Source organism: Catharus ustulatus, chromosome 6 (assembly GCF_009819885.2).
Source record: "Catharus ustulatus isolate bCatUst1 chromosome 6, bCatUst1.pri.v2, whole genome shotgun sequence".
Classification (NCBI taxonomy): domain Eukaryota; kingdom Metazoa; phylum Chordata; class Aves; order Passeriformes; family Turdidae; genus Catharus; species Catharus ustulatus.
The window spans coordinates 58,197,118-58,222,184 of record NC_046226.1 but is presented as its reverse complement, the minus strand read 5'-3'; the positions used below and the strand labels follow the sequence as shown (position 1 = coordinate 58,222,184).

The 25,067-nt window shown below is 38.5% G+C and overlaps 1 protein-coding gene across 1 annotated transcript in view; it reads right to left on the bottom strand.

The window, feature by feature from the left end:
- SLC17A6 (solute carrier family 17 member 6) overlaps window positions 1–23,243 on the bottom strand; it is a 28,705-nt gene extending 5,462 nt beyond the window's left edge. Inside the window, exons 1-8 of the mRNA XM_033061854.2 lie at window positions 22,701–23,243; window positions 19,453–19,705; window positions 18,429–18,547; window positions 5,982–6,096; window positions 4,070–4,157; window positions 3,884–3,970; window positions 2,858–3,000; window positions 694–843 (exon numbers count right to left, since the gene is read on the bottom strand). Of these exons, the coding sequence (XP_032917745.1) occupies window positions 694–843; window positions 2,858–3,000; window positions 3,884–3,970; window positions 4,070–4,157; window positions 5,982–6,096; window positions 18,429–18,547; window positions 19,453–19,705; window positions 22,701–22,786 (1,041 nt within the window). The 5' untranslated portion in view covers window positions 22,787–23,243. The remainder of the gene's footprint in view (window positions 1–693; window positions 844–2,857; window positions 3,001–3,883; window positions 3,971–4,069; window positions 4,158–5,981; window positions 6,097–18,428; window positions 18,548–19,452; window positions 19,706–22,700) is intronic.
- Window positions 23,244–25,067: the final 1,824 nt, after the last annotated feature.

The following is a 25,067-nucleotide window of genomic DNA, read 5'->3' as shown; positions in this document are numbered from 1 at the left end:
GATAAAATACTAAATATCCATCAGTGACATTCAAAGTGCTAAATGGACATAGCAAAATAAGACATAGTACTTTTGTGATGACTGTTCCAATAGATTGTACGTATGTATTTACCTTACTGTTCTGATCCAAACTTCATATGAATCACATGGAACCCTAAATCATCCTCACATTTTGCCACCATCTAAATTTCCTTGTTAAATGAGAAAGGGGGTGCAGTTCTCACCAGATTAAAGGATATTATAGAAAGGTGAAAAACTATACTATCCTTCCTAGAACAAAGTGGCCCTGCTTTTAAAAAGGCACCTGGAAAAATCCATTTGTCACTGCTTTCTATTCAGCTTTGGTCAGATTCTGCAATCCCTGGGGGATCAGGGACAGAGTGTAATGGGTCTGCTGACACCTCTCTAATACCAAGCATGATCTGGTTTTGAGCACTTAACTTACAGTGTAGCCCTAAGCAGATCATCACTAAATCTCATCTTGCCTTCACCTTTCTCTATCCTATCCTTTGTCATAGTTGTTACTTCACTTATTCATGCTGGTCAAGGAAACAAGAACCGGGATGAGTAAGATTTAAGATGTAAATCCATTATAAAGATGCTTACCACTTTTATTTCCTATTCATAAATACTGCAAATGTAGATCAGACATTTACTTAGTTAAGATAAAAGCTTTACATACTTTTTACATACCTTGCTTATTTCAAATCCAAACACTTCCTCAAAGTAAGCCGGCTGACTAATTAGCAGCAAGTAAAAAGTCCAGCTTCTGCAGAAGTTTGCAACTATTATTGCATAGACTGGCATAGATGTAAAAAATTTTCTCCATGGTGTTTTGTATTTCTGAAACGTAAAAGGGAGATTCAGTTACCATGTTGATCATTATCAACTATCCATCTTCCCTTTCCTTACCCTTTTTTTAGCTATAGTCCAACAAGTACATATATGTACAGCATATAAATGTTACTATGAAACGTGCAAGTGGAGGAACTCTGTGATACTTAATTGTATCACAACACTCACATATGAGAGCTTTTATCTCATACTAGATACATGAACATATGTGGACATAAGACCAAAATAATAATGTCTTTAAATGACATTTTAAATGATAATGTCTCTGAATAATAATAATAATGTCTTTAAAAGACAGTGTTGCTGTATGTAAAACAACAGTCAGATTTGACACTGTGACTACAAAATTTCTTTCAGATTTACTGCAAATGTATTTTAGCATTTAAATCTTAATTGCAGTATTCTACTCTGTTGGTTTTTTTGTGTTTTTTTTAATCAAGCCTCAGCTGAAACTGCTTGGTCAATATATTTTTTGTTTGTTTTAGTGTATTTTTACAATACATTGCATAAAGAAAAAAAGACAGATGGACAATCCTGCTGAGTCCCAGCACCTGTCCACGAGCCCAGGCTTCTAGCCATCTGTGTTGATCCAAACACAGGATTCATACCCAGATAAGTGCTTGAAAATCACTTCAGCAAGAATTCAGGCTGAATTCAGTCTACTGTTGATTTGAGTACTGGCTTTTCTTCAAAGAAAAACAGCCCATAAATGTGCAACTCCCTGTATACCTATTAAATTACACCTAAATGAGAGGTAAGGATTAATTAAGTGACTTAATTAATGAGAAGCCAGCCAGAAAATCTAACTTGATGGTATGTGAAGAATTTCACCTTAAATATTTTAGAAGCAACTGAACTATTGATACAAGATAATCACTAAAAAAAATGTTAATTAAAAAGTCACAATAAAAAATAGACAGAAATTGTACAGTCCAAATTAGAATTGTATGGACATTCTTCAAAGTAACTAATTTCACAGATTTTCAAAGCCAAGAACCCTACTGAGTGCTGTTGAATATCAACTGAGACAGGCCCTCAATAACATTTAAAAATGTTAGCTATCAAAAAAATGACTCTTTAATATTTTCAGTTCCTTATTTAAAACAAAACAAAGTTTTTACAAAGATGAACATTTTTAATTCCTGAGTTCAATCAAGAACCAGTGTTCTGACCAAATAGAGAACATAATGAGGGTCTACTGAGAATGGATGGTGCAAAAATTTAAGCAGATGAAGTGAGGCCTAATTTTTTTTTTTTTTAATTTTCTTGAGTGAGCAAATATGGCAATAATTTCTCTAAAGCTTTTCAGCAGTTACAGAAATAAGATGACTATTAGTTAGCACGATTGGAGTGTTAAGTGGCTGGAAAATTCAGAGTTCATACACGGTTTTTAGCAGTTCTTGAGAATTAAACCAGTACAGCACTAAGATTATGAGAGGCTTAATAACATATCCCAAACAAAATTACTGCAATAATGGGAAATGTTCTTACGGATCTCAAAGCAGCGTCCATTGCAACTTGCACTCTTTCTGACAGACAAAACATAAAATAATAAGGATTGCTATTTTCTGATGTTCTGGGGACCTCAAGACATACTGAGTAGTGCTTTTCCTGCAGTTCGCTTTTAGGAAGAGGAAAACCTTCCAGAAATTACTATATAGGAAGGACACTGACTTTTTCAGTTCAAAATATAAGAAAAATCCTAATAAAGTTGAAGTCTCAAATGTAGCTGTACCTCTTGTTTATAATTTGGAGTAGAAAAAGAAGCATAAATTCCATGAGTCTGCTAGAAGAGCTAGAACCTGTTTTCTTAGTGCAAAAACAGTGTCCACCCAGAAGTCCACCAGCAGATTTAAGATCTTCCCATCCCCCAGGAACACATTTGTTCAAATTGTTCAAAATACACTTTTTGATCTTAAAGGTATGTTTGATTTTTTGTTATTGTCTGTATTTAGGTGCTGGTATATCTCATTGGAAACCAGTGTGTGGGTAATATTCTTACTTCCATTGCACCTAGGAGGTTGGCACTCTCTCCAATGCTTTCTTCTATGTATCTCCTTTCTTCATCTGTGATTGTAGGATGCTTTGCAGGGCTCTCATATGAAACCAAAAGCCAAAACATGTACCAGACTATACCAAAGCTCCCTTTGGAATGGAAAGAAAAAATCTGTGAAGTATTACAACAAATTTATATGGCAATTGCTGTCAGTGCTTCTTTTCTGAGTTCCCTCAGTAGAAATAACTGTGCAACAGAGAGTTTAATCCTGTGAACAATGCTTGTGCAAAATACATGCAGAACTATAGCACAGTGAAGTAGTCTTTGCTTCATTTACAGAATGATTTCACTGGAAGTGAATATTCACTGATCTTCACATCAGTTTGTACAATTCAATGCAATGAAGCAGCTTCCATTTGATTTCACTAAACTGTAAATGAAGGACCATTCAGCTTTAAGATGCTGCTGTTTGATTACTGCACTAAATCTTTTACCTGCAAAATAGAAGACTCCGGCAATTTTTTCAACATAGCAATGCACTTCCTGAGTAGTTTATTAAATTTCTGTAATGCTTCTACTTAATTCACATAATGCAGAATGAATTCCCTTGGGGCATACTTTTCTGTCAGCCTAGGTTAACACAACTGGTGTGAATAAAGTTATGTAGGTCTTTAGACAAAAACCAGAACAACTTATTCAGGGTAGACACTCTAAATTTGCAGTTTTGTCAGTGTGAGAGATGTTAATGTGAGCAGAGATAGTATAGATCTGCACAGAAATTTGCATTACTTGTGCTAAAAGTGACAAAGGTTTCAACATGAGCTATCTTTTCTTATTTAATCATGTTGCTTCCTTATATACTCTTCTCTTTAAATTCTGTTCTTTCATTGTCCTTTTATCTAGATTGTATTTTTAGCTTAGAAGTCCCACTTCTCTGGGGTTTTTGTCCTCTTAACAGTAGCTTTCACACTTTTACAAAGGGCAAAGGGTAAGTTCATACAATACTGGAGTGAAATGAGCAGAAATGCGTACCATACACATAGAACACAGAAGACCACCCAGTATATTGCACTAGAATCCCAGCTAAAGGCATTGCAATGACAGCTCCTGCATAGGAACCTACAAAACAAGACATGCGGATGAAAAGGAAGAAAAAATCAGTTTCAAAACACTTGTACATTACAAATGGAAGGAAGACAAAAATATAGAGTTACTTACCACAAAAGGAAGTGGTTGCTAACCTACTTCTTTCTAATGGGGGGGCCCACTTGCTCCAAATACCGTGGCAGGCAGGGTAGGTGACCCCCTGGGGAATGGGTGTGCCACAAGTTAGCTAATGCTGGTCAGTCATTCAGTTAATTGTCTTTGCATGAGTTTTTATTTTTCATTGCTATAAACAAGAGGTTGAGAATGCTTTGCACTTTTATAGCAAAATCTGAGCACAGCCACAGAAAAACCTCGATATCTATTCAAGTTTGAAATGGGTTTTTTGTATCACTCCAAATCATTAGACAGACTGCATGAAACAAATATAACATGTCTCCTTTTGCTCCCCCTCCCCTTCCAGGAAAGAACTGCAAGTACACAAGAACTGGAGTCAAAGGAAGGATGACAACACAGACCCTCAGAAGTCTTTCTAATGCAGGACCGATTTATTCAACCCTCATTTTTAAAATCGAACCTTTAAAGTATAATTTAGGAAATACAGATTAAAGTACCACTACTCTAAAACTAGAAAATAAGATCTATAACCATTTAGAAATATACTTTTAAGAGAAGTTTTTCACTCTGTCTTTAATGAAACTTCTTGAGCGTGTAAAGCAAATAGTTGAATGATATTATTTGACTTGATTTTAAACCAGCTATCTTTCAGGTCCCTCTTCAAAACCAGCCTTTAACTTAGGAATAGGAAAACTATTAACTTAGGAATAGGAAAACTGCAGTGTTGAAATGTTAGAAGATGTTACATGAAATGGACAGTAATTCTACACAAATTCCTGATTAAGAATTATGGTATATGCATATAAATTTTATATATATATATATATATAATATGGGTTATATAGATTCACTTTTCTCCTAATCTGTTACTTTGTTTCCTCTGCAAAAAGTATAAAAATCAATACCATTTGCACTTACTGAGGGTTTCACAAATATTGACAGGATGAGCCTCAATATGCAGAAAATTGTAAAATCACTTCTGTTTTGAAAGAAGACCCTGTAACCAGTTTTCTGCTAATTTCAGTATTTTTCCAGGTTTTTCTAAAATATTTAAAGATGTAACCTTAAGATTGTCATTATTTATCATAAACCTTCTTCAAAAATCGTGTTTGGAATCTTTTGCACTCACAATTCCTTTGAACAGTATTGGAGATATGTGAGTCTACACTAGCTATTTTATTGTGTAATTAATTATTCACTTGCTTCTCTTCCTCTCATCTTTGCAGTGCAAAATGCCTTTCTGTGCCTGCAAATCACTTTCCAGGAAGGGATCCAGATTTATACACATACACTTTAAGAAATTGGTTGACAGTCACCTAAATTTCAGGCACTTTTTGCACAGATTTTTTGGAATCTTTTAATGCTATAAACTACACTGGTTAAAAGCAGTTAAAGTTTTGTGGGCCTTAGGAGCAAAGAACCAGCCGTCAATGAAAAGGGGAAGGGGAAGGGGAAGGGGAAGGGGAAGGGGAAGGGGAAGGGGAAGGGGAAGGGGAAGAGGCTCAGTTAGTTTTTTCCTCTTTTAAATTATGACAGATCTCTTATTCACTCCAACAAAAACATGGCATAGTCAGGACTTAGGTTTTTATTATATACTTATTCTGTGATGCTGACCAGCAAGTAACTGTTGAGAATTACACCAGTATAAGCCTTATGCAGTATAGGAGTTTAATGAAACATCAGTGCTAAATGTATATCCCACTGGCTTCTCAGCCAGAGAATACTTTGCCGTGAAATTTTATAGCTGAAGGAAAATCAAGAAGCTATAATTCATACATTGAAATCCTTTATACTCAAAATCAGTAATCAATTTGAAACAATTTCTCTCTTCCTTCCAAAGCTACAATTGCTAGTTAAAGGCTAACAAACATCTCTCACATTTACTAGTTATTTTATAAATTTTCCATACCTCTACAAGGCCCTGCAAGATCCTAACGAAGATGACGCATCCGTAGTGCACCCTGGCTGCAGATGGTATTAGCATGTTGAGGGAAGATGTCAGCAGTATAGCAGCACCAAATACTCTGCAAAGGTGGGAAAAAAGCGAAAGTAAATGACTTCAGCATTGTTTCAATTAACTTGTTCTAGTTACGCTCATCTATCAGTATAGATAAATAAGTAAACCCAACCTGGGTTCTTTATATGGGGAATATACTGACTGGACTGAGTAAGTGTCTACTTCCATCTAGTGTAATAATCTGTCTCGTAAGACCCAGGCCAAGCATGGGTGTATTCATCTATTTAGCATAATTTCCTAAGAAAATATATCTTATGCAATCACAGCTATAGATATTACTTTCCCTATAAACACCCACTTTACTTTAATTTTCACATTAATTTCAACCAAATCTGAGTTCTCCCCGCTCTGGAAATAAAATTAGAACTCGTCTCCAAATGGTTTGCTAAAAGTGATGGTCTCTAAAATGGTTTCTCATGTGCTTTAATTGTAAGAAAGTGACACCATGCATTTACTCCTTACAAAGCAGAAGAAAATCCACTTTCATACACACCAAAAGCATCAGGAAGAATTTTAGAGCTGGGATTTTCTTAGACACAAGTCACTCAATACGGAAACACATGTCCGTAGAAAAGAAATCATTCTTACTTTGTTTTTTTCAGAGGCTACTCACTGAAAATTGCTCATTTTGATTCCACAGCATCCTAACTTCAAATAAAGCACATTACAAAGTCTAAATAAATGTATGAAGTGGTGACTCATTTTCAATTCCACTGATTTGACTGAATTTTTGATTCAATTAATATCCACCTCTTGTAGGAGGAAACCTTTTCTTCAGTATTATTGTGTCTTTTTTTGCAAAAAGCTATATAATGTAAATATAAATCTGATGACATATGACATCATGGTATCTGATGTGGAACTGATTTGACAGAAACCTTTGACCTTCATTTGTGTTCTTCAGAAACTGGTACAGTTCCATAAGTCAGTGAGAAATACACCTTAGGCTAGAGAGGCAGGATACTTTGGCTAAAGAAGATGGATGAAAATTCTCCTCAAAGACACAATATTCCACATTCTGTATTAGAATCACAGTCTGAAGCAAATCTTCAGATAGCAAAATGAATATGTGCCACTTTTCATTGACACAAAATAAAGGGCATGGTAAGGAAGCTTTGCTAAACAGCTCTTAATCTTGTCTCCTCATTGTGTTCCCTTTGATCTCCAACTCAAGTTAAAGAGCATTTAGCTGTCTGTACAGCATATTTCTGGCTTTACTTGTCAGCATGTTCAATACATTTGCTGGGACTGACTGGCCACATGATTGTGTTGCACTATGAGGTCCATTTTGACCTAAATTGTCTTCTACTCTTGATTTCTTTATGTGTAAGTTTCTACTCCAAAACTACATGCACTTCATTTCCACACCATTTAATGCCCCCTTATGTTCACATAAACTCCAATGGTGTCTTGTCCTGTTAAAATCACATGAAGATATAATATTTAAAAATGCCATCTCTTTTTAAGGATGAGATTTACAAAATTGTTGCAGCAGTTAACTGTTTCTTCAAGGAAATTTACTCTAGTTTTTTAATCCTGTATCTGAAATCAGCTTCTATTTGCACACAGTTGAAAGCTGGGTTTCCCAGAATTGCTTTTGCTCTCATGTTTACTAAAGAGAAGCTGTTTCCTTGAGTCTGTTCCTTCTATAAAACAAAGGAAAATGTAACTGAAGGAATCATCAGAGACATGCTTCTTCCTGCCTTTATTTAGACACACAAATACTGGAAAATATTCTGTTATATCAGGGTGAAGATGATGAAGTAATTCCACAGCATCAATTGTGAGTCAATTCTCTCTCTGAACCGTGGTTGATAAGAATGATTTCCCAAAAAAAATCTAAGGATTTGAAAGTAGAAGTTATAGTTACATTAGGATTTTTGCAAGAAATGGCTTTTTAAATTACTTTTGTGAATCCCTATTGAAAGTGATGTCATGAATGGCTACTTTAGTGATTCCATTTCCTCTATAACTCTTAATCAAGAGCAAATAAATATTTCTATATTTGCTTTACATCTCTCAATGCAAATGCGTGCAATGATAAATATCATAAGTATTTCTCCTTTGTGCTCTTTAATCTTCTTTCATTTATTTCCACAAATACTAAATTCTACCAAACAAAATATTGTGATACAGTCCTGTTTTTTGTAAAAACTTACTGGTTTATTGCTTTAAATATCTCACTTAGCAATATTTATTATTATTATTACTATTATTATTATTACCATTATTACCATTATTACCATTATTACCATTAATACCATTATTACCATTATTATTATTATTATTTAGATCAAGTAAAAATTATTTTGAGCAACAGTCAACCAAAATATATTTGAATTCAGCTCACATTTGAATATATTTAATTGGGAGATGGAACATTCTGATTGTTCCTAGGGCATTTCTGAACTATTTTGCTGACTCACACATCAAACCCTCAAATTGCATAATCCTTTTTTTTTCTGCTTACATTTTTTTCTGTCTATTAAGCTAGTGATTTATGTTCCTTTAGGTTTAATTTTTACATCTTTCTCAATTTTTCTACAATGTTAGCTCCAGCAATGGGTTAGAAAGCTTAGATTTCTTATGTTTTCATGGCAAATTGAATGTGTGTGGTGTTCTATTGTTGTAAGCCTTGATGTTTAATGTTCATTCTCAGACAGACAAGAGTTCCCTGCAAAACACAGTTTCCAGCTTGTTTAGGAGTGCTCATTCCTCTCCACACCCCACTGCATTTTTATAAAAGTATTTGTTTCCCCTCTAGATATTCTGATATCACACTGAATGGAGAGGTGTGGCCCTTATTGGACACACAGATTTAAAGCTGCTATGCCCTGTTCTACCTTTCCTCAGTTGTGTTTCCACAGCTGGGCTCTGGAGTGAGCCAACCTAGGAAATCCATGTGGCTGCACTTTCATTCACAAGTATCCTTGAAAATCCATTTGATTCTGGGCACACTACAAACCCCAAAAAAACATTTTAATGCCATGGCAAAACCTATGAGCTTTGGCAGATTGAAGGTAAACTCTGGGAAAATTGCAGAGAAATATCACAGAGATAAAGCAGGTGAGACCAATGGTACTGCCGTAATTCTTGGCCCTTGCATTAGGATGGAATTAAAATGTCATACTATGTCTACAGCAGCCCCTAGACTTGCAAAAAAAATTCATTTCTGACTCAAAATCAGCAACTGTGCAACTATATCTGGAAGAAAATACCCATATACAGAAGAAGACAATAAATGTAGTAATATGTCAAGGAGAGGGGCAAAAGCCCAATAAATTCTGGTCCTCATAAGTGGACCAGAAGCAGTCCTGAAACAAAAAATTATGCTTTACTTATCTATTTCCATTTCTAGACTGAGTAGACTCAGTCCCAAAAATCAGCATCTAACATCGATCTTCAGTGTTTTGCTGGTATTGGCCTCAATGGTCATGAACTGTGACTTAATCTCCTATAATATAAGTCATAATAATAGCAAAATCATATTTGAATGCAAGATATTTTAGATGGGAGAAGAGAAAGAAAATTACTATAACAACTCAGGAGAAGTGCTTAGAATGGAATGAGGTTGCAGGTGAAATTAATCTATTTGGGCTTCAAGTCAATTGGCTCAATTTTCTCTTTTGAACATTTCTCTTTATTTTCATCTCTGGATTTCTGATCTCTGCATCTGTGCAGCAGCACTGCTGTCATCTACCTTTGTCAGGCAATTCACATTACATGAGCATTCTGCAGTGTGTCACAGATATTGTTACTCAGCTGGACGCAGTGTCAGCACAAAAAGTGAGCTGAGCACAGTGCACTTCAAGTGCTGAGTGCCAGATGGATGACATATAACATTACATATAGGATATCTGAAAGTAAGGGGTCCTGGTTAGAGGCATCCTTTTACCCTAGTGACTGGGAATGAAAATTGCTGCAATGAATTCATAAATGTGTATGTGGCGGAATCAACTCCTCATCTGAGTCCCCTGTATTTTTATTTATGTCAATTTTAAATATATTTGACAAATTCCACAATTCCACAATTATCAATGTCTCTATTCTCTGAATAAGTAAAGTCACCTCAAGAAAATCAAACTTATACATAACAAATGTGTCTTTTCTAAAGCATATGAAGTACCTCAGCTAAATTTGTCCTTTAAAAAATTTAAAAGTAACTCTTTATGTTTAAAACTGATTTTTAAATATTTATTTAAACAGGAAAATGCTGTAGTTTTAAGATGTGTAAATATATGCTGTGTCAGTGAATTATTAACATAAATACATTAAAATTCAAAATAAATAAAGAACAGTAAGTCTTGGTCACTTACAACTACAAAACATCGTGTGTATTTTAACAGATTTACATTTGAAAATATGAAAATATACAAAGTATTCAATGGCTTCCATAGAAAATTAATCAGGACTAGTTTTTTTTAGGAATAATTTTTCCCTCCAAATTGCCATCAATCATCATTTCATGGAAGATGTATCTACTGAATAGGAAAGTTTGATTATTTTTTAGTTCTCTAGGGTGTGTGCAAAAGCATTTTGCACCACTACAATAAATTAAATTCAAAATATTACAAATTAGTTAATTCTGACTCTAAACAGGAACCTATGGAAAATGTAACCCATGTTCTTTTCTGAAAAACTTCTGCATTTGACATTTTTATATGAATATTGAACATATTCTAGAGAACATTATTTTCATTGGATGAAGTATGTGTATTGACCAAATACTTGATTTGTAAGCAGTGATAAAACATTTTCCCTACTCATAGTGACAAATTTGTTAGGTAAGGGTAGAAAATAAAGAGGATTGACAACATAAGGATTCTTGTGAAATTTTCCCAACCTTGTTTAAAGATTAGATGAAAAAAATCTGCCACCATAAAATAAATGAAATTTATTTGGATTCAAGCTTGTGAGTTGGTTTGCCATCTTCCTTACAGAAATCACAAGAAATATGTCGAACAAAAACTTATTTTATGAAACATATGAAATCTTAAGCTAGGTTTTGACTCTCCTTTGCTATTCTTTCTTGAACAGTACTTGTTTGGGAGAATCCTAGTCCAGCAGTAGCTCTGAGCAGCAGAATGTGTATCACAGAATGTGACTTTTTAGACTATTCTGTCAGCTCAAGATTTCTAAAATGCATTTTTTTACTTTGATTCTACCTACTGTCTTTAATCTGTGACACACCTTCTCCTGCAAAGGCTGGTAACACAACATAGACATTCTTAAGTTATATTTTTATACAACCCAAATAATTTTTTGTTTTAGAGGAGCTGCATGGCTCAGTGCTGTATTAAATGCTTCATTTCTTTCCAGTAAAATGTAATGTCTAGGAAGAAGCAAGACGGGCTACCTGTGGGCTTACAGCAGCTTTTCAGAAGATTTTCTTCTGCAAATGTTGCTGGCAATGTCAGTTTGTAATCAACTTTTAAACTTAGATTCTTCTTTGAATATGTAGAGATTTCAGGGGTTAACTGACACCTAACACTTCTCTCCTTACAAAGCCTGTCTCTACCCATATTAGGTGTGATGAGGACCTTCTAAGACTTTGACACAGAACATGTATATTTTGATGACCTGAATTTGCTATGGTTTGATCTGCCAGGTTGGAAGATCAAAAAATCCCAAAATATTCCTGAGACATTTGGCAAAACAGATGATACAAGGGATTGGATGGAGCACCGGTGTGAATGCCATGCAGATATTAAGTTGATGTGTATCAGCAATGCAAAGTCCTTTCGCTTTCTGCCTTCTTCAAACCCCGCTGATGCCACTGACTCATACCAGCACTCCAAACAATTTTCAGACTGCACCTTCCATTGCTTGTTTGCTGACCTATTTTTAGATATGTCAATGTGTATTTTATAAAAACTTGGGCACTGTTGGAAGACAGCATCATTGGAATTGATGCTGAATGTAAAAGAATCCTGGGTCATTAAATTCAAATTGTTGTTCTTACCAGCAAGCGCATTACATTATCCTTTCATAAGCAGATCAAGTTCCATCTGGGAAGTTATAAACATTTGCCCAACTTAGTAGTGGTTTTTCCTTTACAACTTTTTACTTCATGTATCTAGTATATGTCTTCTACCCATGCTTTTTTATTTTAATGGTTTTAATCTCTTCAGTTTCCACAACTGCAATTCTATCTTCTATCTTTTGCATCACTAAGCAAATCAAATCCTCTACACCTTCTCTGCTTTTTTTCTTCATTCACTTGCTCACTCTACCAATCCTCTCTCTTTCCCGTCTGAATTCAACCGGGGAATCTCTCAACCTGTGGTTTCATTTTACAACTCATGGTATCTGTATGTCTAGATAAAGCTCTGACTCATTCCTTCTAGCTCATTAGCTTTAAGACAGCTTGGTCTTTAAATGTGTTATCTGCTAGACAATGTTTCAAACCAGGACAATCTCATTCAAATCACCTTACCAACACACACAGGCTTAGGCTGTGGTTCAACTGCCTCTGTTGATTTAGAGATATATAGCACTCTTATCAAAGGAATCATCTGAAGGATTAATTTTAAAATGCTTTGTGGAGTTATTTGGGACAATAACTACTAGGTGGTGGGCTCAAAAGCTGGACATCTATACTGCTTTTTGGAATGTTTTCTGATACATGGGCCACATGTTACAGCTGATTGTGTCAGGACTGCTCAGAGCAAAGGCAGATTCCTTCAGAGAAAAGTGAAACTGTGACATTAGTGTTTTTATGCAACCAACCTAGATAACATTTTGTTGTGTCAAACCCAGTGTACAGCTTGTTTTGGGGTGAAGTAACAAAGCAAGTAGAGGTGATTAAAGATACCTGTTGCACAGAGTGCCTGCAACTAATGGTCAGAAGCATCCCTGGTTTTGTTTCAGAGACTTTTATTTATTAGCTACCACTGCTAATGCAGCAAGGATTCGTGTAAACTCAGGATTGGAAAAGAAGTTTGAGTAAAGTTATCTGACAGCATTCTATCTGGATGATAAAATCCTAACAAATAAGTTTCTTTATCAACTTGTTCTGAAAGGGGTGTCATGACATGGAAATTCAAATTGAGTCATCTTTAATTCTCTTCCAACCCAAACCATTCTAGGATTCTCTGAAAGTATCTGGTGCAATTTTCCATAAACTGTGTAGTGAATTTTACACAGATAATGATTTCAAAGAATTTTTGTCAGTGGAGGATGGAATGCAAAAATAAGCTCAAATTTCAAACGTAGCCCTACTCTTATATCTCAACAAGGAGGGCTAAGTTCTGAAAATTTTTTATTTAGTCCTGAAAAATTTTGTCAAAGATAAACTTGGTTCTCTGCATTTTCTGTCTTGAGGATTACTTCCCTTCTGTATTCAATTGGTTCCAAAATTCCACATTTGTCAACGGAGTGTTATACAACTGCTTCTCTGTACTAGAGAAAATAACAGTTTAGCCTATAACACTCTTGCCTGAGGTGCCCTGAAAGCTAAAATTTAAACACCACTAATGATGGTTTACCTCCTTCCAATGTATGTAAATATAAACGATGCTTTTACTAACTCTAAAAATATTATTTTTGCTTGAGAATAGTGTTTTTTTTTTTCATTTTTTCAGCTGTTCTCCATGCATTTTCAGCTGTTTTTGATACTCACCTCCTTGACTGAAAACCATGAGTAGCCACTAATTTGGAAGACTTACACTACATGTAATGATTTTTTTTTTAAATTATATACCTATCATTTCACTTGTTCATCTCCTTTGTAAGCTAAATACTCCTGATAATATTTGTCATAGTCTAGTTGTCTTTTTCAGTCTGTAATTACACTGATAACCCTTCTTGGGATAACTTTTACTTATGTTTACACATTTCAAATCAACTAAGTGGAACTGAGGCCATTATGGGGAGACACTATTTAGCTATTCTGTGGCATATATAGTCAATCTGACTTTTGTCTAGTACAGGCTAGTTTCCTGATTACTCTGTTGACCCTCTACTGTAAGCATATCCCTGTGAAATGCTCATCCTGACAATTTATGTTTTCCTAAATGACAGGCAGAATGTAGTGGTTTTTTTCTGAACTGGGCCCTTAATTTGCACAAAACAGCACAAGGCTAACAGAACTGGGATTATGCCATGAATATTGGAGTGGCACATGAACTCAGCTGCCCAAAAAACCAGAGAGAATAATCTACCTTTGCCATTAGAGATGAACACTTACTCCCAAGTCCTAGGTTGAACATGCTTCATAGGAGAAGTGCTTAAAACCAAACTTCCTTTAAAAATAGTCTGTGGCCAGAAATCATAGTAAAACAGCTTTATCTGGCTTTCTTAAATAGAGATAAAGCAGATTATTTTCATTCATATGTGTTTATGGGAGGAGGGGGATGTGCTCTGTACTCTTCATACTAAATCCTATTATAAACCCTTCATGAAGCATTAATATGTAAAAGTCGACCTCCCGCCATCTAATCTAGTATAATAAGGGCTTGGATACATTATTAATTTTTGTCACACATCTGAGGCCCCCTTTTATCAAGCAAAACCCCCATCTAAATCCCTTGTTGCATCATTAAATTGTGAAAACAGCTTCATCATTCATGGCAGAAAAATGGAAGGACCCTGAAACATATGGCAGAGGGAGCAGCAGTACCAGCCACCAGTTTCCCCAGTCCCCTTCTTGTAAAGACTGGTACTTAAAAGAGTCTGCAATGCAGTAGGGTGACAAAATTCATCTTGGGGGTTTTTGTGCAATATTGGCTTCTTTGCCTGGAAACACATGAGCCCCACATCAGTGCCAGGGATCAGACACCAGCTCAATCTGCAGGATCTTTTACTGAATATGAAAGGTGGGGTTGCCAAGTGTAGCTCTAGGGGGGTTTCCCTCACAATGCAAGGTCAGTTTAAGACCTCAGAAGTTCAGAAGTTGGCACTTGTTTAATCATCCACTAATCCCCTACTCACACTGTGAATTAATCATTATTTGCAAATCAGGAAACACACAACATGCCTACCTACTAAAAGAATGGAAAAACGTCTCTTTTTTAAAATAGAGAAACGTAAAGATGTGAATTTCTGGGACATTTTTCTGTTTGTATTTATAAATCCATACTTTACCTTAAATTTTTATTCTTGTTGCCATTAAGGCTGAGTTAGAGAGATTCTGATTTCCCTGACATGCTAATGACAGTTTCAGTGAAAATCTGTGAGACTCTGACACAAGATGCACTGACAGTTGTCTGAAATATCATTCATTTTATTCACACAAATAATCCTATCAGATTACTTGCTGGGAAGAAGGATTTAGCCTTTAGTAACAAGAAGAATGGCACTTGAGAAACAAAGATTAATTTGAAGTGAAATGTTAATTTGTATAATTTCATTCAGGTTAGAATGACAATGATTAAGAGTCCAACATAAATGAGAGATAATTACATTGTAGAGAAGTGTAGTATAGTCATGTAGTTACATTTTTTAATGTTAATAATGCCAGGATTTGAGCTTTGACAGATAATAAATATATGTCATTACCATAGGTGATCTTAATTTTTAGAAAACTGGCCTTCTATTCTGCCCTTTGTGTCTCTTTATGCTAGCAGGTTCTAATGTTTGAGTATACACAAAGGAGATAAAATGGTGCCTCAGCTTTGTTTTATAAAAAATAGTCTGTGATTATTGCAGATTTACTTTTGAAAAAAATGCTTGGCACATGCAGTCAAAACTGGAATTTCTATTTTAAATATATAACTGCATAGGGAATTGAATATCTAACAGTGCTGTATTAATTTCAAAGAATCTTTCCTGATTTACAGTAAATATTTAAACAGTTCACTTAGGAAATCAGTGAGGAAATACTGCCACAGCATTTTAGAACTGCTTTTAGTAGGGCAAGGGTTTTGTTACAGATTTCCAACATAAAGAATATTTAAAGGATGCATCGGAAGTTTAAAATATAATGATATTCAAATTATCTTGAGATGAGGTGATAAAACTGAGTACAGTTTCACACCTTTCCATATGTGTGTGACAGCACAGCAGGTAGTTTATTCACAGACAGCCAAAGTAGCACGAATGTGAAACAGAGAATATTAATTTGAATTAAATTATTAAATTTCTAGATTAAAACCAAAACATGTGTTACTTACAGGACCACATAGCCTGAAATTCACTATGGCAACAGTCCTTAACACTTGATTATCTCTAATATTTTTCTTGATTATCCCTCTAGTGCAAATATTTCACAATAGCTAAAACAAAGGAATTTAAAACCCAATGAAAAAAACCTATCACATAATTTCTCTGCTTGGAAGAGTGGTGGGTAGTCATTATTGTTACTGTTTAAGCTTTTTAAAATTTGTATGGTTGTCAATTGCTGATTGATTCTTGTAATCTCTTTTCAGAGGACTAAAGCATACACTTATACCAAGTGATTTTTCCAGTGGAATTACTTGCATACTTACAACCAGATTATCTCCTAGTAATCTTTCATATACATGTATCCTGAATACATAGTTCTTGCTGTTTCTTTCACTAGGCATCACTTTATACTGTCATTTTAGAAGCAATTAAAGATCTCTAAAGCAATCTCTAATTTTTTAACACCCATACTAATATGAAGGCGTCCAATTATCCACAAAAATCCAAGGTCAACGTCATTGACGTAAATACATTAATTTCACTAGATAAAGAAAAATAAACATTCTAGGATTACATGGATTACTTTAGTAGAGCATCATGATGAAAGCTTGTGATATGTCTCTAGTCCCACTTGGCTGAAGATCCCACTCAGCGAGACATTTATGACAATTACAGTCATTGACTTGTTTGTAAAAAACAAAAAGAAAATAAGGGGTTTCATCACACCACTTGGGGCATTAACAAGCAACCTGGGTTTCCTACAGAATATATAGGCAGAGAGATGCCTGGGAATGATACAATACACCTGAGGTACAAAGTGCTTCCACAGGAATAATATCTAAGTAGATAAAATACGCCCAGTTTAACTGGAGTAGTCCTCAGCTATTGACACAAATGTAAATGTTTGTGAAGAAGTTAAAAATCTGATTCGAACCTGTCAACTTGTGTGCTTCTACTACTGACTTTTCCTGGCAATGTCCCCACCATTGTCTTGCAAATCTCTGTAGTTGCATCACTTTACATCTGAATTGGTTCAAATGGCTTTTCTGATGTTGTTTGGGTGAATAAAGACAGCTTTTGATTCTCTAGGTCAGATTCTGCAGCCTTTACTCTACCAAAACTCCAATTAATCCTGAGGAGTTACAGACTGTGTGTAAAGATGCAAAAATGATTAAAGGAGGGAGAAAAGACAAATAGTCCTTTGCTGCAAATAGTTGTTAATAGCTATTCATGGATATTTGAAAAAGCCTTTTACATTCTGAATATTAGTGTTTTCTCACTTACAGAGCATCTGTCCGTTTGTAAATACTCATTTCTACTATAGATCTTTCTAAAAGCTTTTTATCTTGAGGAGACCATTTTTTGCTTTTAGCCACACTCTCTCCTTCCTCTCAGTCTCAAGCACTCATAAGCCATCTTGCTCGTCAGGCTAAACCTCTCTGCCCATCCTACCCTACCCCATTAAGGCCTACCCTTAGTATTGCCCACTCCTGAGAAGAGTTAAAGGTATATGTGGCTGAGTTTAGTATCCATTTGCACTTAGTGCGGTACCGGTTTGAAGAGTGGCACTAGGACCTTTGTTGCCTCTGCAAACGATGAGCCTGTGGCATTAAGCATGAATGTGAAAGCCTCATGTGTCTCGAATACCCAGTGGATCTAATTAACAGGTAGAATCGCACCCTGGGTGCTTGAAAAATTGCCAGACACCATAGAAACGAGACCTTAAGTCCCCAGACCATCTGCACTTCCTTTTCATTGTGGAAGTCTCATTTAAACATGTTTTTCGACCATTCTAAATTCATTTATGCTTTAATGAAAAAATCCTGCTGACGGTTTTCCTTTTCATTAAAACAAAAATCACGAAATACTTTAATTCACTCATAGGGAAAAAAAAATATCTCAAGCTTTGATGAAATAATGAATCTTTGAATTTGTCTCTGAATAGGTGTTGTTTGAGTATCGTTGCCACAACCTCCTTCAGTGACTGTCTAAAGGAAAAGGAAACCAACACGAGATATCCCCCACAAAACCAGGGCGTTGCTTGAAGGAGGGTGAGCAATGCACCATCACAGTGGAGTTCCCGGATCGCACTCAAACGGTCCTTCCCTTCCCAAGGCGCTGCCTTTGAGCGGGGGTTGAGTTGGAGGGATGCAGGGGAGCCCCGATGGTCGGAGCTCAGCCCCGCACCCCCCGCTCGGGCTCGGACCGGGCTCTGGTGCTATTTAGGCGCTTTACCTGTTTGCTGCCAGCCGAGATGAGATGTACCCTCCGGGGATCTGGGTGATTATATATCCCCAGAAAAAAGAGCCGTGGATCATGCCAACTGTTTCAGGATCCCAATTAAACTTCGCTTTCTTCCAATGCAAGGGACCGGGACAGAAAAAGAGAAAGACAAGAGGAAGGCTGTAATTGTGCCACTTCAGAGCTTTCACCCGCAGTGCAGTAGAAGGGGTTCCGCTGCCGGCTCTGGGCTCTGCCCCTGCCCCCCATGGCAAGCGCTCGGACTGCCCGCTAGATCAGCACAACAAACGCAGCAGCAGCAATAGAACCAGAGGGGTAGGGGAACTCTGTGTGCCCTGAGCCGCTCGACCGAGGCACGGATCGGGGCCAGGCAGGGCAGAGCCGGGCAGCGCTGGGAGCCGCGGGACCCCGGCTCAGACACAGCCCTGCGGGGACGCACAGCCCGCACTCACCTCTTGCCTGTGAGGGCAGCAAGCCGCAAGGCGTTTGTCTGTGCCTTTGGGTGTTTAAGACTCCATTTGTCACATCTTTCGCACCACACTTTATCTCGCTCTAAAACGGCTCTTATAATTTAACGCCTTTTGTCAAAGCAAATTCGCCCTGGTCTTTTCAAACATTCCTGCAAAGCCTCTCCGTCTCTTTTAAGGAGAGGTGCACCCCTTCTCCCATCCCCTACGTTTGTTTTAGGAACTATCTCCGTTTTTCAAGTGGAAAAGACAGGGCGGGGGCGAATTGTCCGCACAATAATGCTGCAAATTAGGGTTAGGAACTGAAACGGAAAAGTAGAAATAATCGGTAGAAATTGTTTCTGCGCCAAGAACGGGATTTCCGTCCTTCGAAGGGCAGCGGCGGGGCCGGGCCGGGGGAGGGGGGCCGCCCGCCTCGGGACTGGGGAGCATCGGGGCTCAGGTGAGGGAAAATGCTGCGAAATCATTCAGAGCCCGTCCCACCTGTGTTGAGGTGTTTGACTGCGAGTTCTACAGGGAGCATGTGGGATTTACGAGGGAAGGGTTCCCACCTCTTTAATAATTTTTCCTCCTCGGTGTATGGTGCTGTTATTGACCATATCCACGATGGCCACTCCCAAGTTACATCGGATCCCGAAGGAAATGCAGAATCCCAGTCCACTCATGATGGCAATGATGTACCTCCGGGGCAGCCCGAAGCAGGTACAGTCGCACAACGGGGCTTTCTTTTCGGGCACTTCCATGGGCTTTCCATCTTCAGTCAGCTCGATGGTGTCCCCGGGCTTCTGCCTCTTCTCTAGGACTCTGCCCGACACAAGAAGGGAAAGTCAAGGCCTGGCCGTCTGAAGACACAACTATTTCGGGGAGCTAGAGGCTTAAATTCCCCGTTCCCCTCGCTCCTTTGGCTTGAAGATTGATTTGAGGATTTATTCCTTGCTTCCCATTCACCTTCAACTGTTCTTCAGCAATGACCTGTGGGAGTCACGATTAGTCATCCCCAACTCCCCCCGCCACCCCTCCGCAGCAGCCCAGGGAGGAGCTCTAGCTGAGAATTGCTCATCTATCATTAAAGACTTCTGCTTAAATATGTAGGACGCATCAAGAAGACATCATCTGTAACCACTGCAGAGGCGCCATGTTGGGCAGCCCAAGAGGCGCAGAAACAGAAACGGGCTTCTGGAGGTTTTATCATCTCCTTGCTGTATGAGAAACACCAAGGCGTGCACCTCGCTTTAGTTCTGAGAACAAAAAAATGTTCAGAGACAAAAACGGGAAGGAGGAGCGAGGAGGAGGAGGAGGAGGAGAGGGCGATATTGCTATTTATTTTAGATTTGCAAAATGGCTGTCACATGTAGTGAAAGAAAACACGACCGAGGATTTGCATCTCCGGAGAAGGCTTTCCCAAAGATCTCAGTGCTCAGCTGCACGTTGTGAGTGTGTGATCACTTAGTCCTTAAAGCTGTTCTGGGAAGGTTAAACCTGCTATCTCCTTGCCCTCACTCTCTGTTTTACTTGAAAATCGTGTCTCCTAGAAAACAATCTGAAGGAATCTAAAGGGAAAGGTTTGTTTGCAGCTATTTCCAATCAGCTGAAAAATATCACAAAAGGTTATTTAGAACTTCTAATTTTTTTTTATTATTATGTTTTTGTGGAAAATCTTTTAAAATGCTGTGTCGGTAGCAAGAAAAATCAGCTTTATAGAGCAAGTGTCCCATACTGAATCCCTAAATCTTCTTCTGAAGTCACTGAGATATTTAAGAACCAGAAAAGCTAACCAATTATGTCGTCCTGAAAAGCAAATGCGTGACCATTTGCCGACACTCCGGAATCTACAACCACTGCCCTCACCTCTGCTGTAGAAGCGTTTTCTCATTCGGAGGAGCATCTCTTTCAGATTAACTCATGCGGCTGATAGGGCGGTAACAATTAGCAGAAAAAGGCTTAAAAGGTTATCCGTGTTCAGGAGAACAGGGATTTTCTCCAAAAGCTACTCAGCTGAAATTCTCCTGATTTTTCTTTTCTGGGCGTATTATTTCCATGCTTAAAGATCGCGGCATTAAGAAATGTCTTAAAGTTGTGAATAAAATAAACCACCTCGGGTTTATGTTCAAAATTCGTTCGTGTGGATAAAGAGTAGGAATGTTTTCTCCCTGAATGAGCATCTTGTCTTCGGAATAGACTGGAAATCAATGTGTAAGAGGCAAGAAACTTGTTTCGATTCTAAGAAGAGTAAACAAAGTACTTAATTGCCGTGAGCTGAAAAAGATTAACAAATCACGCATTTGTTAGTCGAGGTGTAAATTCAAACGGAGTTTTGCTGGAAAATACAAGCACCGTTTCTCCATTATTCGCTGTGTGATTACAAATAGCAGAGATAATGGTTTTATTTAAATGTTGTAGAGTCTTTAAGAACGAAAAAAAGTTTATTTCCTTAATTATATTTTAAGCAGTTATTCTGGATTATTTTTTCTGATTATTATTAATTTTCAACAATTGAAAATTATTTAAATATAGCAAAAAACTGTAGGTAATCAATTGCATTGTTGATGACTTTAATTTTGCTTTTGGCTTTTCTTAATGGTACGCTTCCTATGAAAATGGAAGCCTTAATGAAAATGGAAGCCTTAATTTTGTCTGTATCACTTCGCTGATATGTCCCCTTCCCTTAAAATGGCAGCAGAAGTTGTGACTCATGCTGTGAAACAGCCTGGTGTCTGTGCCCAGCTCTGCCGCATAGGTATGGAAAAAAGATTTTTACGTGACCTACCCATGGCAGACAAATCCGCAGTTACTTTATAGCTGCAATTCGGGGGGGGCGGGAAAAACAACCAAAAAAACCAACACACCACCACCACCAACAAACAAACAAAAACCAAAACCAAAACAAAAAACCATAAAAAACCCAACAACAAACAAATAACTAAACCCTAAACCAAACTAACAACACACGCCATACCAAAACAAATATTTCGGAGTAATTTCTAGCAGACAGTACAATCGAAAATTTATCGGAATTTCACAGACTATACTCAAACGTTGTGGAGGTCACTAAAGTCACCAGATTGGATGGAGAACGATGTGTGAACTTTAGTGCATGCCCTTCGTAGGTATGCAAGAATCTGGGCTTATTTATCTCTGTGCACAGGGTCGACGGTGATAGCAATGTTTTTTACACACAGAAATATATAGGAGTGATGCTTTTGAGTTTAGCAATTGCAGCTGTATATAATTTATAGGACAAGCAGATGCTTCTAAAGGCAGGTAGATAAATAATTAAACACATTCCTCTATATGTTTCAGCTTCAGGAGAAAAAAAAATCGTTAGGATATCAATTATTTATGCATCTTCATGTTTACCTTCATCTGACGATGAACTACACAAAGGACAAGACTAATCAAAACCAGAATTTTTTAAAAATATATTTGTTAAGGGCAGGGGGCAAGATCCTGTGAGTGCATTGCAAAATTAAGATGGAACAAAAATACAGGTTGCTGCTCTCTCCTGATTATGTTTTCAAGATGGGATCCTATTTTTGTGGAAGAAAGGTGGGGTAATATTTTACTACATCTTTACTGGCACAATCTACGAGTCAGATAGAGAAGTTACGAGGGTGCCATATTGAGCAGCTTCAGTACTAGTTTCCAGGATCTAGACTACATCCAGCAGAATTGCAACAGCTCCCGACCCTGCCATCGCTAACCTCCCCAAAGCATTCGACCTCCTGCAGCAACGGGCACTAAAGAAAAGCTTCCAGTTTTTTTCTGGGAAGTAAAAGCCTACAAGAGATATCTGTCTTACCTGTAGAGTTGACCAAGCGATTTTCCAGCAAAATTCTTCAATCCCTCCTTGCCGGGAGTCAAAATCCTTTGTTTTACCGACTCCATTCCCGCGGGGATGCTCGCTGGATAATGTTCTGCTCTGGATACGGCACTGCTACGAGCAACGATGGTTCATATTGGTTTAATCTCTTAACTTTTCGTCCTCATTCAGTGGCTATCGGTTCACCTACGGGTAAAGGGAGAATGAGAGGAAGAGTGCGCGCGTGTGTGTGTGAGCGAGGTTGAGACGGCGTGCGGAGTCGGGGAGGGGGGGCAAGGGCGAGGGAGCGCGCCTGTGTGCGGCAGCGAGAGGGGTGTCGGAGCGCGCTGCAGGCAGCCCTCGGGGTTCCCGGCAGCACGGAGTTGCCAGGCACGGTCAGAAACTCTCCTCGGCCTCACAGGGTTCAGCAACGGCGGGCGGAGGCAGAGCCATGCCCGGCAGGGCGGGGACGGAGGTTTCCGTGCAGGAGCGTTTCGAGGCAGCGTCGGCTCTGCGTGTCCCCGGCTGCAGCGCTGGCGGGGGCGGGGTGCGCTCGCCGCCCTGGGCAGACGCTGCCAAGTCCCCGGAGCCGCCGGCCGAACGCACGGGCGGCGCGGAGCTCGGCGCGCTCGCTGCCCCCGCCCGCGGTCCCTCCCGCGCAGCGCTGCCCCAGGTGCGGCCGCGGAGCCGCTCCCCGGGCGCTGCGCCCCTTCAGCACCGCGGCCAGCGCCGCTCCCCGGGCGCTGCGCCCCTTCAGCACCGCAGCCAGCGCCGCGCCCCGGGCGCTGCGCCCCTTCAGCACCGCGGCCAGCGCCGCTCCCCGGGCGCTGCGCCCCTTCAGCACCGCAGCCAGCGCCGCGCCCGCCGCGCCTCCCGCGGCCCTCCGAGCCCGGCCCGCCGCTCTCCGCGCCTCGGATGAGCGCCGCTGCTCCCGTAGAGTGCAGTGTGCGGAAAGGACGCGGCCTTCGTGCAGCCAGTCTCGCTCCCGGGCACACCGGGCACAGCCGCAATAATGCTGCTGTAACGCTATAAACAGACAACACCCGTTCCGAAGGTGTATTTACCTCTATATCCGCATTTGCCCACACAACTTATTTCAGATAATGTTAGGAATCCATTAGTGACTGCTTTCTCCAAAGCATTTAATATTTTCCATCTTTGTTTTTTGTCCTCTGTTTTCATGCCTCTGTGTAGGCCACTGTAACGCACAACTTGGTTTGTGGTACTTACAGCCCTGGAATGAACTGGGCGTATTCTAACAGAATTATTTTTCCTTTCAGAATCTAACAATAATAATAAGCTTTTATCTCTTTGAAAAAAATTGAAGATGCAAAATTCTGTATTTCTTTCAAAGTCATAGCCATTTTATTTCTCTTAGATTTCATTTTAATCTTAAAGTTTCTATAATATACTACTTTAAAAAATATATAACTTGTGTTTTAAACAAGTCCTTCTAATATTACTAAGCTCCTTCCCTTGCCCATTTGTTAACTAAATGCAAGCTGTATTTTCAAAGGAAGATTCCCTGATGAAAACATATGTTGTAGATGCAATAGCCTAAAAGCAACAGCCGTTTGGATTTATAGAAATATTTCTTTCAGATATTGCCCTCTGCTGGAGAGTTAATGAAGTTTTACAGCGCCAAAGAACATTTTTGCAAGACCAATTATTTTAATACTGAAATTCGCATAATGACTTACCCATGTAGAATTTCAATAATTGCTTTCAAAATTCTGAAGGAACTACAAAGTACTAGAGTAGAAAATAAATTATAAATAAACCATATGTAATTTAAATGTTGCTAATTAGCATGATAGCACAGCCCTGATTTCTACATCACGGTAGCTATTGGATGTGGTTTGCAGCATTGTCATTGCCATTACAAACCTGAAAGGATTTTTCCCAGAAGAAGAAAAGCTGCACAGTTACATAAGCACGTCTTCCCAGTGTATCATGGCTCCGCTGTGCCATTGCAGATGCTCAAAGGAAACCCATATTAATAGATTTTTCTGAGAGGCAGCAGGAACAGAACATTGTTTTGCAGGGATGCATTAAATGGGGTTGGATTCTGTAATTCGAGCCTTTCAGAAGGGTACTGAGCCCTTTTCTGAGCTGGAATTTGAGGCTGTAAAGTCTGCCAGGGAAGGGAGCTTTGTTTATTTATGCTGTGCAAGGAATTCTGGCCCTTTTATTAGAAAGCTCAGCCATGGCATGGTTTTGATGCTATGGCTACAAATTAGTAGCAATGTATTTTTAGCAAAATAATAGCATTTAATAAATAAATTATGATTGATTTGGGAAAGAGAAATAATTCATCATATCACACCAAAATGGAGAAGAAAAGTCCAGATGGCACATTCCTGGTTG